The sequence below is a fragment of the Myotis yumanensis genome, unplaced genomic scaffold (assembly GCF_028538775.1).
Source record: "Myotis yumanensis isolate MYYU_CA2020_CCGP unplaced genomic scaffold, mMyoYum1.0.hap1 SCAF_2, whole genome shotgun sequence".
NCBI classification, from domain to species: Eukaryota; Metazoa; Chordata; class Mammalia; order Chiroptera; family Vespertilionidae; genus Myotis; species Myotis yumanensis.
The window spans coordinates 162,746,271-162,760,359 of record NW_027223753.1 but is presented as its reverse complement, the minus strand read 5'-3'; the positions used below and the strand labels follow the sequence as shown (position 1 = coordinate 162,760,359).

At 39.8% G+C, this 14,089-nt stretch overlaps 1 protein-coding gene across 2 annotated transcripts in view; it reads left to right on the top strand.

The window, feature by feature from the left end:
- Positions 1 to 13,463, top strand: part of LMLN (leishmanolysin like peptidase) — a 67,759-nt gene extending 54,296 nt beyond the window's left edge. For both annotated transcript variants that reach the window (XM_070406411.1, XM_070406412.1), the window contains 2 exons: positions 1,571 to 1,781; positions 9,795 to 13,463. In XM_070406411.1, the coding sequence (XP_070262512.1) occupies positions 1,571 to 1,781; positions 9,795 to 9,895 (312 nt within the window). In that variant the 3' untranslated portion in view covers positions 9,896 to 13,463. The remainder of the gene's footprint in view (positions 1 to 1,570; positions 1,782 to 9,794) is intronic.
- Positions 13,464 to 14,089: the final 626 nt, after the last annotated feature.

The following is a 14,089-nucleotide window of genomic DNA, read 5'->3' as shown; positions in this document are numbered from 1 at the left end:
TTGGGGCTGCAATATAACAGAAGTGGTGCTCATGTTCTACTGGCAAGTTACTCTTTTTCTGTTTTAATTGATTACCTTTGTAACTAATAAGTATTGGGGGAAGGTACTATGTCAAGAACTTATTTCTTATCAGATTCTCATTTTATTTATGTATTTATATTCGTTTTGACTCATGGATTCCATTTAATATTGAGTATTACCATTACTATATTCATTTATTTTGATATTCAAGTTGCTCCAGCTTTGGCCAGAGGGAGCCCCTTTAGGTTGGTCCCTGTGTTCTTTAGCCTGTCCCCATCTTTCTTTTAATATTTCCTGGCTTTCTGGCCCAAGGTATTCTGGGTCCATATTTACTTTCTTTGCCCCCACCTAGAATCAACCATTTCTCTAAGGAGCTCTAGTTTCTTCAGTAGAGTATAGTATTTAGAAACGAAGATCTAGTTGCTAGGTGAACTGTTCATTGCTATTGAAATACAGCTGCTCTCTAGGCCCTCTTGGTAAACAGAGCTAATTTTTTTATATACTGCTTATACATGTGTAAATATATAACCATGAGTTTGCATCAGTATCTTTGATTCCAGTCTAACACCAAAGGGTTCATTTTGTTTTTCTCCCTTTCTATATTTGTAACTCCTTTCTCTGACAGTGAGAAATATGGCTTTCATTGTCCTCAATTTGTTGTCCTATTTCATCTGTCCACACCTCTTTCACCTTCTCCCACCCCCCTATGTGATTGCCCTCCTCACCCATTCGGACTCTGACACAACCCACCAGGTTACAATATCTCTCCCTCACTGACCCAAATCCTATGCACATCTTTAGGATAAAAAAATGATATCCCTCCCTTCTCTCCTCCATCAAAGCTGGTAGAGGGCAGGCATTGTGTTGTGAAGCTCTTTGGTATCCTTTTCAGTACTAAACATGAAAATCAAGTTCACTTAAAAGATGACGACATTACGCTATACCTATGGTGGTACTTATTAGATGTGGCTCATTGAATTACAGGTTATGTTGTTTGTTTTCTCAAACACGTTTTATAACTTAAATTTCCAAATGAGTATTTATACTTAATTGATGATAGTTATTTTAAAAATGACTACTCCATTGTTGAAATACATTTTTTGAACTCCTTTTTTGAAATTGCCTTTAGTTTAATAGCCACTTAAGAAAATAAATTTTAGTACTTTGCATAACACCTATGTTAGCCTAGTGTTAACCAGTTTAGTTAACTACCTTTACCAGACTCAGTTCTGAGCAGTTTTGGGTTTTTCCAAAAATTTCATCTACCTGTAGAGTAAAAATTAGCTACTAACAAACATTTTCAGAAACTTGCATTTACTTTGAAAATAGTTCTAGGAAAGAAGTTTTAGAAATATTTAAAGTGAAGTAGCATAATTGAAATTAACATGAAGTCTTTTTAGAAAACAACTTTGAAGAAGAAATAATCATTTGAAATTTTTTATCCCAAATTATATTTTATAGCCAGTATTTTTAGTAAATTCTAACCTTTTCCTGTAGATGGAGAAAGCCAATATACTTACGGATCTGATTTTTTCCTCTCTGTTGGAAGGTTTCTTGTTCTCCACAAGGTCTAAAGGTTTGGGTCCAGAATACTTCATATTTGTGTAGTCGAGCCGGGCAGGTCCTCTTCGTTAGTATTCATATGAACGGCTGGATTCACGATGGAAACCTGCTCTGCCCATCATGTTGGGACTTCTGTGAACTCTGTCCTCCAGAAACAGATCCTCCAGCTGCTAACCTGACCCGAGCTCTACCCCTGGGTGAGTATCTCTATGGTTGGAGTAAAGACAGAGACTTTTCTTATCAGATGTTGAAAATTCCCTTCAAGGAAGCTCTAAAACAGGTTGAGCATCTTCTCTTCTAATTTCAGTTTTATAGGAAAATCTCCTTCCCACCACTGAATTTTTTTTTTTTCCTGGCAGGAGCAATATCTATCAATAGAGTTATTTCAAAAGTGACTCCATTATTTTGTTTTGTTTTAATATGTTTTTATAGATTTTAGGGAGAGAGGAAGGAAGAGGGAGAGAGAGATAGAAACATCAGTGAGAGAGAAATATTGATAGGCTGCCTCTTCCACGCCCCCTACTGGGGATTGACTCTGCAACCCAGGCATGTGCCCTGACTGGGAACGAACTGGTGACCCCTTGGTCCATGGGACAACGTTCAGTACACAGAGCCACACCAGCCGGGCAATTCCATTGTTGAAATACATTTTTGGAACTCCTCTTTTTAAATTGCCTTTAGAAATAGCTTAATAACCATCTCAGAAAACCAAATTTAGTAATTTGCCTCCCACCTATGTTAACCAGTTTAGTCAGCTACCTTTACCAAACTCAGTTATTGGCAATAGATTTCCCTCTCACTCACAGCACCTCAGTTTTGAGTACACAGATTACATCCCAGTCAGCCACTGACCTGTTTCAGCACAGGAGCCTGTGCCCCCAGCACTTCATATTCAGAGAGCACTGCAGCCTCCCAGATCTAGCTTAATGGTCTTCAGCGTATGTTGCCCTAATTTTTTTTGAGGACCTATACTCTTGCACAAGGACACAGGAGCTACCCCAACACGTATTAAGTGCTGCTGCCACTTTAGTGAGAGCTTTCTGTGGTAGTGTGGAGCCAGCCTGTCCCTGTATTTTGGAAATGTTTTCAGGTTGTAATGATGTAAAACATCGATAATTTTTAGTTCTTCTGTCAGTTCAGTGCCAGAGAGAACCCTTTGTGCCAGACAAGGTCAATGGAATAAAAAACAATTTCCAGAGTCAAAGTATTGAGTCCTCAGTTTACACCCTCTATATGTTGAACCACTCTTTTTTTTTTTTTTTTATGAATACTACAAAATTCCTTAAATCAGACTACTGTTCCAACATTCACTAGCCAAAACCACATTGCCATGACAATCCCCTATGTTCCTTTATCTCAGCATCTTGATTCCTTACTCCTACTGGTTGTCAGGCCACCTTTCACTCCTTCCTGACATCACTATTATGATTTAACCCTAACCCAGCCAGTTTCTTTGCAATGTTTCCAGTCAGTCCAGCCCACATCCCTGTTCATGGAGCAGCACTGACAGCTTTGATGTACTACATGTGACCCTGGATGGCTGTCTCAGGGCTGCTAAGTTAACTCTTTTCTGCACAATACTCCAGTGAGTCATCTGAGTTTTCTGCAGTTATAATAGTAACTAGAAGCCCGGTGCACAAAAATCTGTGCACTCAGGGGGGTTCCCTCAGCCCGGCCTGTGCCCTCTCGCAGTCTGGGACCCCTCGGGGGATGTCCACCTGCTGGCTTAGGCCTGCTCCCCGGGGGGATCGGGCCTAAGCTGGCAGTCAGACATCCCTCTGGCAGCCCAGGAGCCCTCAGGGGATGTCCACTTGCCAGCAGGGAGCAGGCCTAAGCTGCAGTCGGACATCCTTAGCGCTGCTAAGGAGGCGGGAGAGGCTCCCGCCACCACCGCTGTGCTGGCAGCCGTCAGCCTGGCTTGTGGCTGAGCAGGGCTCCCCCTATGGGAGCACACTGACCACCAGAGGTCAGCTCCTGCACTGAGCATCTGCCCCCTGGTGGTCAGTGTGTGTCATAGTGACCAGTCATTCCCAGTTGTTCTGCTGTTAGGGTCAATTTGCATATTACCCTTTTATTATATAGGAGGATACAATGAATTGTTTGAAATGATATAAGATCTTTGGTCCTTTTGATGTGGTATGTAGTATATGTAGTGTTAAATACTCTTAACTTTTACTTTCATGTAAGTTAGTAAGATAACTTACTTTTATTGTTATTATTAAATTATGTTGGCTGCTAGTTCATAAAGAGAGAGTTACTCCAGCTGGTTCAGGGGTAAAAATCTTAGGAATATAGTAAAAGAATGTATAGGAATGTGGAGTAAGCCAGGCCAGGGCAAAGGGCTATGAAATGATTAGTTCCTGTCTTTGGAGCATGACAGAGACAAATGGATCTGTGGAAAGGAGGTGGGGAATAGAGATTGCAAACCACCCAACCCCTCCACGTCCACCAACCTGCACCTTAGACTCTACTTCTACTTATCCTGGCTCCCTCTTTATCAGTTACCCTTCTGAAATTGTGGTGCTATGATGTGATTTCTTTTTCCCTGTTAACCAGTTCTATGAGGAAGCATACTCAAAAAAGCATTGTAATCTATAAGTCATTACACAATTTTGAAATCTGTATAAAATATTTTAAGCATAGATGTCTTTAGGCACTGCTTTTAAAACATTGTAAGTATCACTGTTGAAATTCTAAAATATCCTGATTTCTCATGTTTGTTAATGTGTGAATAGAGCACACACTAGGCCCTTAGTGAACTCTGTACCAGGGACTATGGCAGACTTTACATATGCTATTTCTTTTAGATAAATAGTTTATTTCTTTTTAAAATATAGTCTTTATGACCCACCAAACTTATAAAAATAAGATTTGATGCTTTAAATGTACTTATATGAGAAATACTAAAAATTAGAATTAACCTATGATGAAGCTTATTAGACAAATAATCATCCTAATATGTTTTATGAATTAAAATAATTTAGGTGTTTTTTTTAGTATGCCTTTAAAACATTAAAACTGCTAATAATCTAGAAGAAGTGTAAAAATATATTCCTCTCCCCAAATTCTTCTGATTTTTTTTTTTATTGTTGAGCTCAGCTTCACATAGCTTTTTCTTATATTTGTAATTTCTTTTGGAATGTAAAACTCATCTTTTTTCCTTTTTTCTGATTGTCACTTCTAAATGCTAGAGTGTAATTAGGTAGTTGTTCCATACTGCCTAAGATAGTGAATATAAAATATTTATTTCTAAATTCTTTCTGGTCTCTTCAGATTGTAGGTGTTATTTTTGTTTCCATTTATTGAATGCTAACTGAGTGCTTTATGTCTATATTATTGCATTTAATCATCACAAAACCTAATGAGGTAGGAATGATCATTTTACACATGAGAAAACTACGGTGTTAGAGGTTAAGTGTAATGTGTCTACTGTCACAACTAATAAATAAAGATTACTGTCACATAAAGTTCAGTATTTTTTTAAAATATGTTTTTCTTGATTTTAGAGCGGAAGGGTAGAGAGAGAGAAACATTGATGAGAGAAAAACATTGATCAGCTGCCTCTCACATGCCCCCTACTGGGGATAAAGCCTGCAACCTGGGCATGTGCCCTGACCAGGAATCGAACTGGTGACCTCTCGGTTCATGGGTCGATGCTCAACCACTGAGTCACACTGGCCTTGCTAAAGTTCAGAATTTTTGAAGGACAACAAACGTTCCAGAGCTGTCATTAATGTTTTAATAGTTTGTTAAATTTTAGTGTCAGTAGAAAAGGAAACAGGCCACCTTTCATTTAGGGAATCCTTCTCCATTTCCTTGGGCCAAATAGGGAGTCCTTCTCCATTTCCTTGGGCCAAATTGAGAATCAGGAGATATAGGGATATGCCTGTGTTATTAGACTCCAGGTTCCATTCCTTATTCCAGCCAAGACCATTCTACCTCATGCTCTAGGCCAGAACTTATCCAGTAGACTGGGGTGACGGAAATGTTCTGTAATCTGCATTGCCCAACAGAGTAGTCATTAGCCACATGCAACTATTGAATGTGTGAAACATGACTGGGTTGATTAAGGAACTAAATAAATACTTTATTTCATTTGAGTTCTTTTAAATTTAAGTAGCACATAGAGCTGGTGGCTGCCATATTGAACAGTGCAGCGCTAGATCAGAGCCTCTCAAACTTCTGCATGCATCAGAGCCATGTTAAAACACAGGCTGCTAAGCCTCAACCCCAAAGTTTCTGATTCAGAAGATCTGGGTCAGAGCCTGAGAATTTGCATTTTGAACAAGTTTGCAGATGATGCTGATGAGAAGGACTGTTCTTGGCAAAGTGGGATTTAACAATTACCAGCTGATTCCGTTGGGAAGCATAGGAGTTTCCTCCTGTTTTACCTGCATTACATGCAGTGAAATAATTTTTTTAAATATTTATACCACACTATATATGGTGCTCAGAACAGGCTGCAGTGCCGTGACGTTATCATTCTATTCATTCTAGAGCTGAAGACTAGCCCTATTTTCCACTTTTAAGCAGTCAGACTTGAAGCATGATTGGTTCTTTTTTTTTTTTTTTTTTTTTTTAAATTAAATCTTTATTGTTCAGATTATTACATTTGTTCCTCTTTTTTCCCCCCATAACTCCCCTCCTTCCAGCTCCCACCCCACCCTCCACCCTCACTCCCCACCCACTGTGTTCATCCATAGGTGCATGATTTTTGTCCAGTCACTTCCCGCATCTCCCACACCCCTTTTTCCCCCAAGAATAGTCAGTCTATTCCCTTTCTATGTCCCTGATTCTATTATAATCACCAGTTCATTCTGTACATCAGGTTATTTATTCACTTGATTCTTAGATTCATTTGTTGATAGATGCATGTTTGTTGTTCATAATTTGTATCTTTACCTTTTTCTTCTTCTTCCTCTTCTTAAAGGATACCTTTCAGCATTTCATATAATACTGGTTTGGCGGTGATGAACTCCTTTAGCTTTTCCTTATCTGTGAAGCTCTTTATCTGACCTTCAATTCTGAATGATAGCTTTGCTGGATAAAGTAATCTTGGTTGTAGGTTCTTGGTATTCAGCACTTTGAATATTTCTTGCCATTCCCTTCTGGCCTGCAAAGTTTCTGTTGAGAAATCAGCTGACAGTCGTATGGGTATTCCCTTGTAGGTAATTAAGCCTCTTTCTCTTGCTGCTTTTAAGATTTTCTCTTTGTCTTTTGCTCTTGGCATTTTAATGATGATGTGTCTTGGTGTGGTCCTCTTTGGATTCCTTTTGTTTGGGGTTCTCTGCGCTTCTTGGACCTGTAAGTCCATTTCTTTCACCAGGTGGGGGAAGTTTTCTGCCATTATTTCTTGAAATAGGTTTTCAATATCTTGCTGTCTCTCATCTTCTGGGACTCCAATGACTCTGATATTAGACCGCTTAAAAGTGTCCCTGAGGCTCCTTACACTATCTTCACACTTTCAGATTCTTTTTTCATTTTGCTTTTCCAATTGGGTGTTTTTTGTCGAATCTTTGGTTTGATTATTGTACTCCTCTGGTCTGCTATTGGGTATAATATTCTTTATTTCAGTCCGTGTATGCTTACTTTCTAATTTCTTTATCGTAGCATCGAGGGTCTCATTAGTTTTCGTGAGGCTCTGCACAAATTTATGGCAAGCCCTCAAAATTGCGATTCTTAGCTCCATATCCTCCATTTCTGTCATGTTTTTTTGTCTCCGCATCTTTTATGCTTTCTTGGTGCACCCCCTTGTGGTCTCTGTGTGCAGTCTTGTTCTAGCCAAGCCTTAATTGTTGTAGTTAACACTAGAGGGATTTGACCCCCAGGTCGACTGGCTGTGGAAATCAGCTGTGTGGAAAACGTCTGCCTTCTGGGGAGGCGCTAATCCAGCCTTTGCCTGAGGCGATCGGCAAATGGCTGTGCGCAGAGTTTGGGCGGGGCGGGCTCAACAGGGCGGGCGGAGGGAGCAGTTATGGCCACGCTCAGTCCCGTTCCCAGAGGCTCTGCTTCTCAGAACCCCGGCAGCCGCTGCAAACCTCGGAGAGAAAGCTGCCCTCAGGTTCCAACTGATGCCGGATAATCCCGCTTCTCCCGTTTGAGTCTGGGTCCCTAGAGACTCGCCCGGATCTGGAGCCCAGAGTCTGAGACTCACTCCCGACAGAAAACGACAACCGCGCCCTCAGCCACCAGCCCGCTTTGCGCGCGCACCTCGGTACCTTTGTATTTTCCACACTGCGCCGCCTCTGAGCCTCGATTTGCTGTTCTCTTTCCTTCTAGTTGTAGAGTCTCTCTTCAGCCAGCCTTCCTGTGGTTCTGGGTGATGTCCGTTCAGTCTTTTAGTTGTATTTTTGAAATGGTTGTTTGCGGCAGTGGTCTCCGGTGTTTACCTACGCCGCCATCTTGGTCTCGATTGGTTCTTTATTGGTCAAAATACAGGGTGTCTGTCCTAAAAGTATACACAATTTAATGACTGAAAACTCAATTTTGAAAAAAAATGTATTTTAATAAACACTGACTTTATAATTATTCAAAGTGTGTGTATATATTTTGGGGGGACACCGTATATTAGAAAGAACAATTTATCTCAAGATAAAGGCTGGTCAAGTTGGCCTGGTCTCTTGGCTGCTGTAAAAATGTTTACCAACCCTGGCCAGGTAGCTCAGTTGGTTAAGAGTGGTGTCCTGTTACACTAAGGTTGCAGGTTCAATCTTTGGTCAGGGCACATATAAGAAACAACCATGAATAATGCATAAATAAGTGGAACAACAAATCTCTCTCTCTCTCTCTCTCTCTCTCTCCCCCCCCCCTCTCTCTCCCCCCCCCTCCCCCTCCTTCTCTCTCCCCCCCCCCCTGCCTCGCGCGCGCGCGCGCGCACACACACACACACACACACACACTCACTCACACTTTCTAAAAACCAATCAACAAAATTGAAAAGTTTTCCTTTCTGAGAATTATTTTGGGAAATAGTTTTAGCCATTCTCATGGCTAAATTAAAATGGACTTCTCACAGCTCATGCCTAAATTAAAATGGACTTCTAGTGCCTAAAGCCCATAGATTTTTCTTCTGTTTCCAGATGAAGGCTGGATGTGGATAGATAGGTAGTTGTTTAGGCACCATATGCCATGGCTTGCCTGGGACAGTCCATATGCCTTTTGTCCTGGTATAATTGTTAATAGCATCCCTTGTGTTTAAAAAAAAATCAAAGAGAACATTTATTTGATCTAAGCAAGTTTTATTTCACAATTCATGAAGCAGGCAGTCTCCACTCTCAAGAGTCCAGAGAAATGCAAAATAAGGAAAAGGGATACAAGCAGGAAACAAGGAAGAAACACTCGGCTTAAGTTGATTGGCCAGAGTTGCATATCTGACCTTATTTTGAAAGATCAAGGAAAAAGGAAATAAGTATAGAGCCCAGAGTTGGCTTGTTGGTTGGCATTTGGCTGACTAGATATACTATCTTTCTGGTCAAGCACATGGAAGTTATCTAAGTTTCAGTTTGCTGACATGGCACCATCTTGAGATTAGCAATTTATTTCAAAACTTGTCTTAAAATGTCCTTATTTGGGATGATAAATTATATCAAATTACCATAAAAAAGGGGACAAGAAAGAAAAGAAGAGAGTTCTACTTCCCATATCAGAATAGCCAAGATATTAATCTACTTTCCTGTGTAACATATTTATGCTGGGATACTAGCCGAAGGCACTTCTTTCTCTTCTTGGGTGCCGTTTTTTAACCATGATATGGTAGGTACATCTTCTTTTCTTTCTGCATAAATATTTTGTTCTTTTTCAAAAAATGCAAAAAAAATTTGACCTTACATACCTAGGTTTTAGGGAGTCATTCTTTAAAAAATATATATATTGATTGACTTCAGAGAGGAAGGGAGAGGGAGAGAGAGACAGAAACATCAATGATGAGAAAGAATCATTGATCAGCTGCCTCCCGCGCACCCCCTACTGGGAACCGAGCCCACAACCCGGGCATGTGCCCTGACGGGATATTGAACCGTGACCTCTTGGTTCATAGGTCAATGCTCAAGCACTGAGCCACGCTGGCAGGGCAGGAAGTCATTCTTGATTCTGCTCTCCAAGGTGGTCCTTGTTCACCTTTAATAATCACCTGTATTCATCTGTCAGTATTTAGTTGATATAATATATTCCAAAAATGTCTATAGAAAGTCAATTTTTGTTTTCAATCCTAGATCTCTGTTCCCGTTCCTCTAGCCTTGTGGTCACCCTCTGGCTTCTGCTAGGCAATCTGTTTCCTCTGCTGGCTGGATTTCTTCTGTGTGTATGGCACTAGGAATGGAAATGTGAATTCTCAAGGCATTCTTTTGTGTCATGTTCCTCTGAACAAAGCACAAAATCTGAGTGAGTATCAGCCTGTGCAGATGGCAGAAGTGGCATTCCTGACTTTGGCTTGAAAGTGTTGACCACAGTCAGACCTTGAAGCAGAGCTTCACAGCAACCCAACAGCCTCGGCTTGGAGAAGGGGAAGGAATTCCAAGTCATCAGGACTCTTTATTTTTCAGGATGCATAACCATCCTCAAGTTTTCCTTTGAAAATGGGATATTGGTGAAATTTTCAGATTACATACCTCAGCATTCTCATTAACCTAAAATGATGGGAAAGTTCATCAATACTGCAATAATAAAGAACTGCTAATTACTGCAGATTATAAGTTGTGGATCCTGTACCCACAAGTATAAATTATCCTTTGACTTACAGAAAATAATTGAGTTGAGGTTTGTACATCATTGTTACACCTATTTTGAATTTAATGAGTGTACATGGTACAATTAAATCATTGTTCTTGTTGTTCTAAAAAGTCTTTTATAAAATTATGTTTTGCTAAATGTTATGATTTAACCATGCTTGCCTTTTCAAACTAGCTATGTGATAGTTTACTATGGAATCATGGTGTGTTGGTAGCCCTCTTACAACTGCATCTGTTACTCCCAGATCTCTGTAGCTCAGTGTCCTGTTGTATCCTCCATTCATTTAATAATGACCTGAAAAACGATAGAAGCAGAGAGAGAAAAGTAATGTGCTCTGTAAAAACATTGAAGACAAGCAAACAGAAGAAAATATAAATGTATGTTTTTCAGATAATAGATATGACAACTATAATCCAACCAAAAAATAGAACTATTCCTTTTTTAACAATGAAGATAAAAAGAAATTCTGGGATAGACAGGTATGCAGTTGTCTTCATGTGGGCTTACGAATTGTTTCAGAAGAACTTCTGAAAATTATTTTATATACAAGAAGAAAAATATAAGTCAAAACAAGATAATCTGAATTGTTTACTAATAGCAAAGTGTAGGGTTGGTGTACGGCCCAGCCAATAGGATCCACTTTACTGCACAACATATGGCTCAATCCTCAGAAATTATAAGATAGCTTTTACTTTAAAAGGAGGTGATATCCTTTACCTCCTGCTTTTGGCACTTCTGTTACCACGTAGATTCTGGTCCACAGAAGCAAGTCTACTCTGGAGCTTATCAACCCCACTTTACTAATTAAATTCTTTAATGATAAATGATTCCCACTTTTTCTCTCTAAAGCTAACAAAGTCCTGTGACATTATAAACACAGCCCTTGGACAAGCATTCATTCATTCATACATTCATACATACATAACATTCATTCATTGGTTAGCCCTTTAATTCAGCATATAACTATTGAGCACTCCGTGTAAGAAATTGTGCGAAGTGAGCAAGCAACATCATTACTAATGAGTAATTCCAGCTGATTAGTTGGACCTGGGGCCAAACAGCAACCCCAGCAAAGGAAAGTTGCCTTTTTTAATGCATAAATTTTAAATATGTATTTAAATGTGCAGTTTTGAATTGAAGGTATTTGTCATTGTGAAAGCAGGGTCTCTAGCATATCCACCTTCAACTAAAGAGAAGCTAATCGTAAAGGTGTCAGATCAGTGTTCTGTTTTCTGCCTGTGTCATGTATCTCTTAAATTGTGCAACATCCGAGAAAAGTATAGAGTATATTTTTAAAGAAAGCTATGAAAATCTAAACTTACATTCTGATTGTGATTATGGATCATCCTGCAAAGTTGTATAAAGAATTTCACCAAAAATACTATGGACTAAGAATATATTTGAGATTTACCATGATAGGTTTGATTATATTTTGACTGTTGTGCAGTGATGCCATTTAGATAGTATTGTTTCTGAGCATGGTGCTTTTTATACTTGAAAGATATTTTTGCTTTATTTTTATTGATATAATTATATTTGCACTAATGACTTTCTGGAGAAAATATTATAGATGACATTTTTTCTACATATATTTATTAAGATTGGAATCTGGTAGCCCAGTGTTTTCCCTGCACAAATGTGAAACTTGATAAAGTATAATGTCAACAAATCTTGAGTTTCTGAGGGTAACTAAATGTGCTGTTGTCTTCCTTCCTCTTCAAGACTTGAAAGTGGTTGCTTATCACTGATTCTGCATAGTTTACTCAGTGAAGACTCAGAAGGTCACTGAGCCTGTAAAAAATTTTAAGAGGCACATTTTAGTCACTCAGATTATGACAATATTCTAAAAAACGAAGACTTTTAAAATCTGAGGTTTCAATGCAGCATTAGTGGGCTAGAATTCAGCTTTGAACTGAAGAATTTGAAATGGCGTAAGTGTCAATATTCTGTGGCAGAATATTGACAAAACCAGTTCATATTAGCAAAACCAGTTCCCTGAGAAAGATGGAGCAGACTGCAGCCGTGGTGAAAGAGAGTGGGGTAGGGAAGGAGAGTGGGGAAGAGCTGATTTGGGGGTGGCAGACAGGAGTCCTTTCTGACTCAGAAAGTGTCAAGTGCTTATAAACTCCGACTACCTCAGTTTCCGTTCAGACTTAGGTTCATTTTGATGGGATTACGGTCCCAATTGTATCAAGTGAATTTGTTTCTCAGGTTTTCAAGAACAAAATTTACAGGAAGGAAGCAAAAGCCATGTCAGTAGATTTGAGCTGACAGCTTTAGAGAAACTGGCAAGCAGTTAGGAAGTCTTCATATAAACCCCTCTAATAGTCTCCTGAAAAACATCCTTTTTCCTTACCGATTTCTTAAGGATACCTATTTTTGTTAAGATCAAATAGACATTCTAAAAATGTTATAAATTGTGCTTAAAGTTAGTTTCAGCCTAATATGTTGGCTTAGAGTTTATGATTATGTGAAGATGAAACATGAATTAATGAAGTATAAATAACTTTAGGAAGAAGTGTAAATAAGTATATCAGTATTCTTTAAAATTTAATATCAGTATTCTCTTCAGTGTTAGAAGACTCACTGTAAAATGACTAGGTGCTTTCTCAGGATCTTGCCAGCGCTGATAGTCCATGCCGAATACTGATCCAGAATTGCTAGGTTCCTGCTGGGTCTGAGCCGCCTCTCAGAGCATGCCAGCTTCCACGTCAGGTTCGCCACAGCGTCTTGTGCTTGAAGGCTTCGCACAGTCCATGGCCTTGGACACTGAATGGACAGAGAAGAGCCTGTCCCCGAGGGCGTTTGCGCAGTCCTGGCAGGAGGAGGTGGGCTCGGTCGCAGCCCCTCAGGCCCACGTATCGTGGACTCCAGTCATCGTGCGGCATCCTCGCAGCCCGGGAGGACTAACGTCAGTAAAGACTGTGCTACTCATTCTGAAGAAAGACCTTACCTGAGGGGTGACTTTGTGGGGTGTTTTTATACATTTAGGCAGAGTTGGGGAAGGAGTGGTGAATTTTTTTCTTTTATGTTTATATTTTAAATAAGTAAAATAGAAGATTTAAAAACTAATCTCTATTTATGGTATTGAACTTTAAGTGTAATATATTCCTTAAAAAAACAACTTTAATAAAAATGGAAACTAAACTGCATCTTGTCTTTAACACTGCCAGGTGGTTGTTTTGTTTTGTTTTTAAATCCTCAGCCGAGGAGTGAAGATATTTTTTCCATTGATTTTTAGAGAGAGTAGAAAGGAGGGAGGAGGGAGAGAGAAACATCAATGTGAGAGAGACACATTGACTGGTTGCCTCCCACACACGCCCTGAGTCGGGGAGGGGTTCAAACCTGCAACCCAGGTACGTGCCCCTGACCAGAAATCAAACCTGCGACCCTCTGGTCCAGGGCTGACGCTCTAACCACTGGGAACACCAGCCAAGCCAACACTCAGTTTTTAAAAACCTGGATGGGGAACATAAACACAGCCAGTCCTCTGCATGGAGAAGATGAGGTGTTTATTATGAAGCATAATTCAGTTTTTATTTTAACTGGAGTAAAATTGTCCTACTTGAAGAATGAGGACACCCTAACCGGTTTGGCTCAGTGGATAGAGTGTCCGCCTGCGGACTGAATGGTCCCAGGTTCAATTACAGCCAAGGGGATGTACCTTGGATGCAGGCACATCCCCAGTAGGGGGTGCACAGGAGGCAGCTGATCGATGTTTCTCTCTCATCGATGTTTTTAACTCTATCCCTCTCCCTTCCTCTCTGTAAAAAATCAA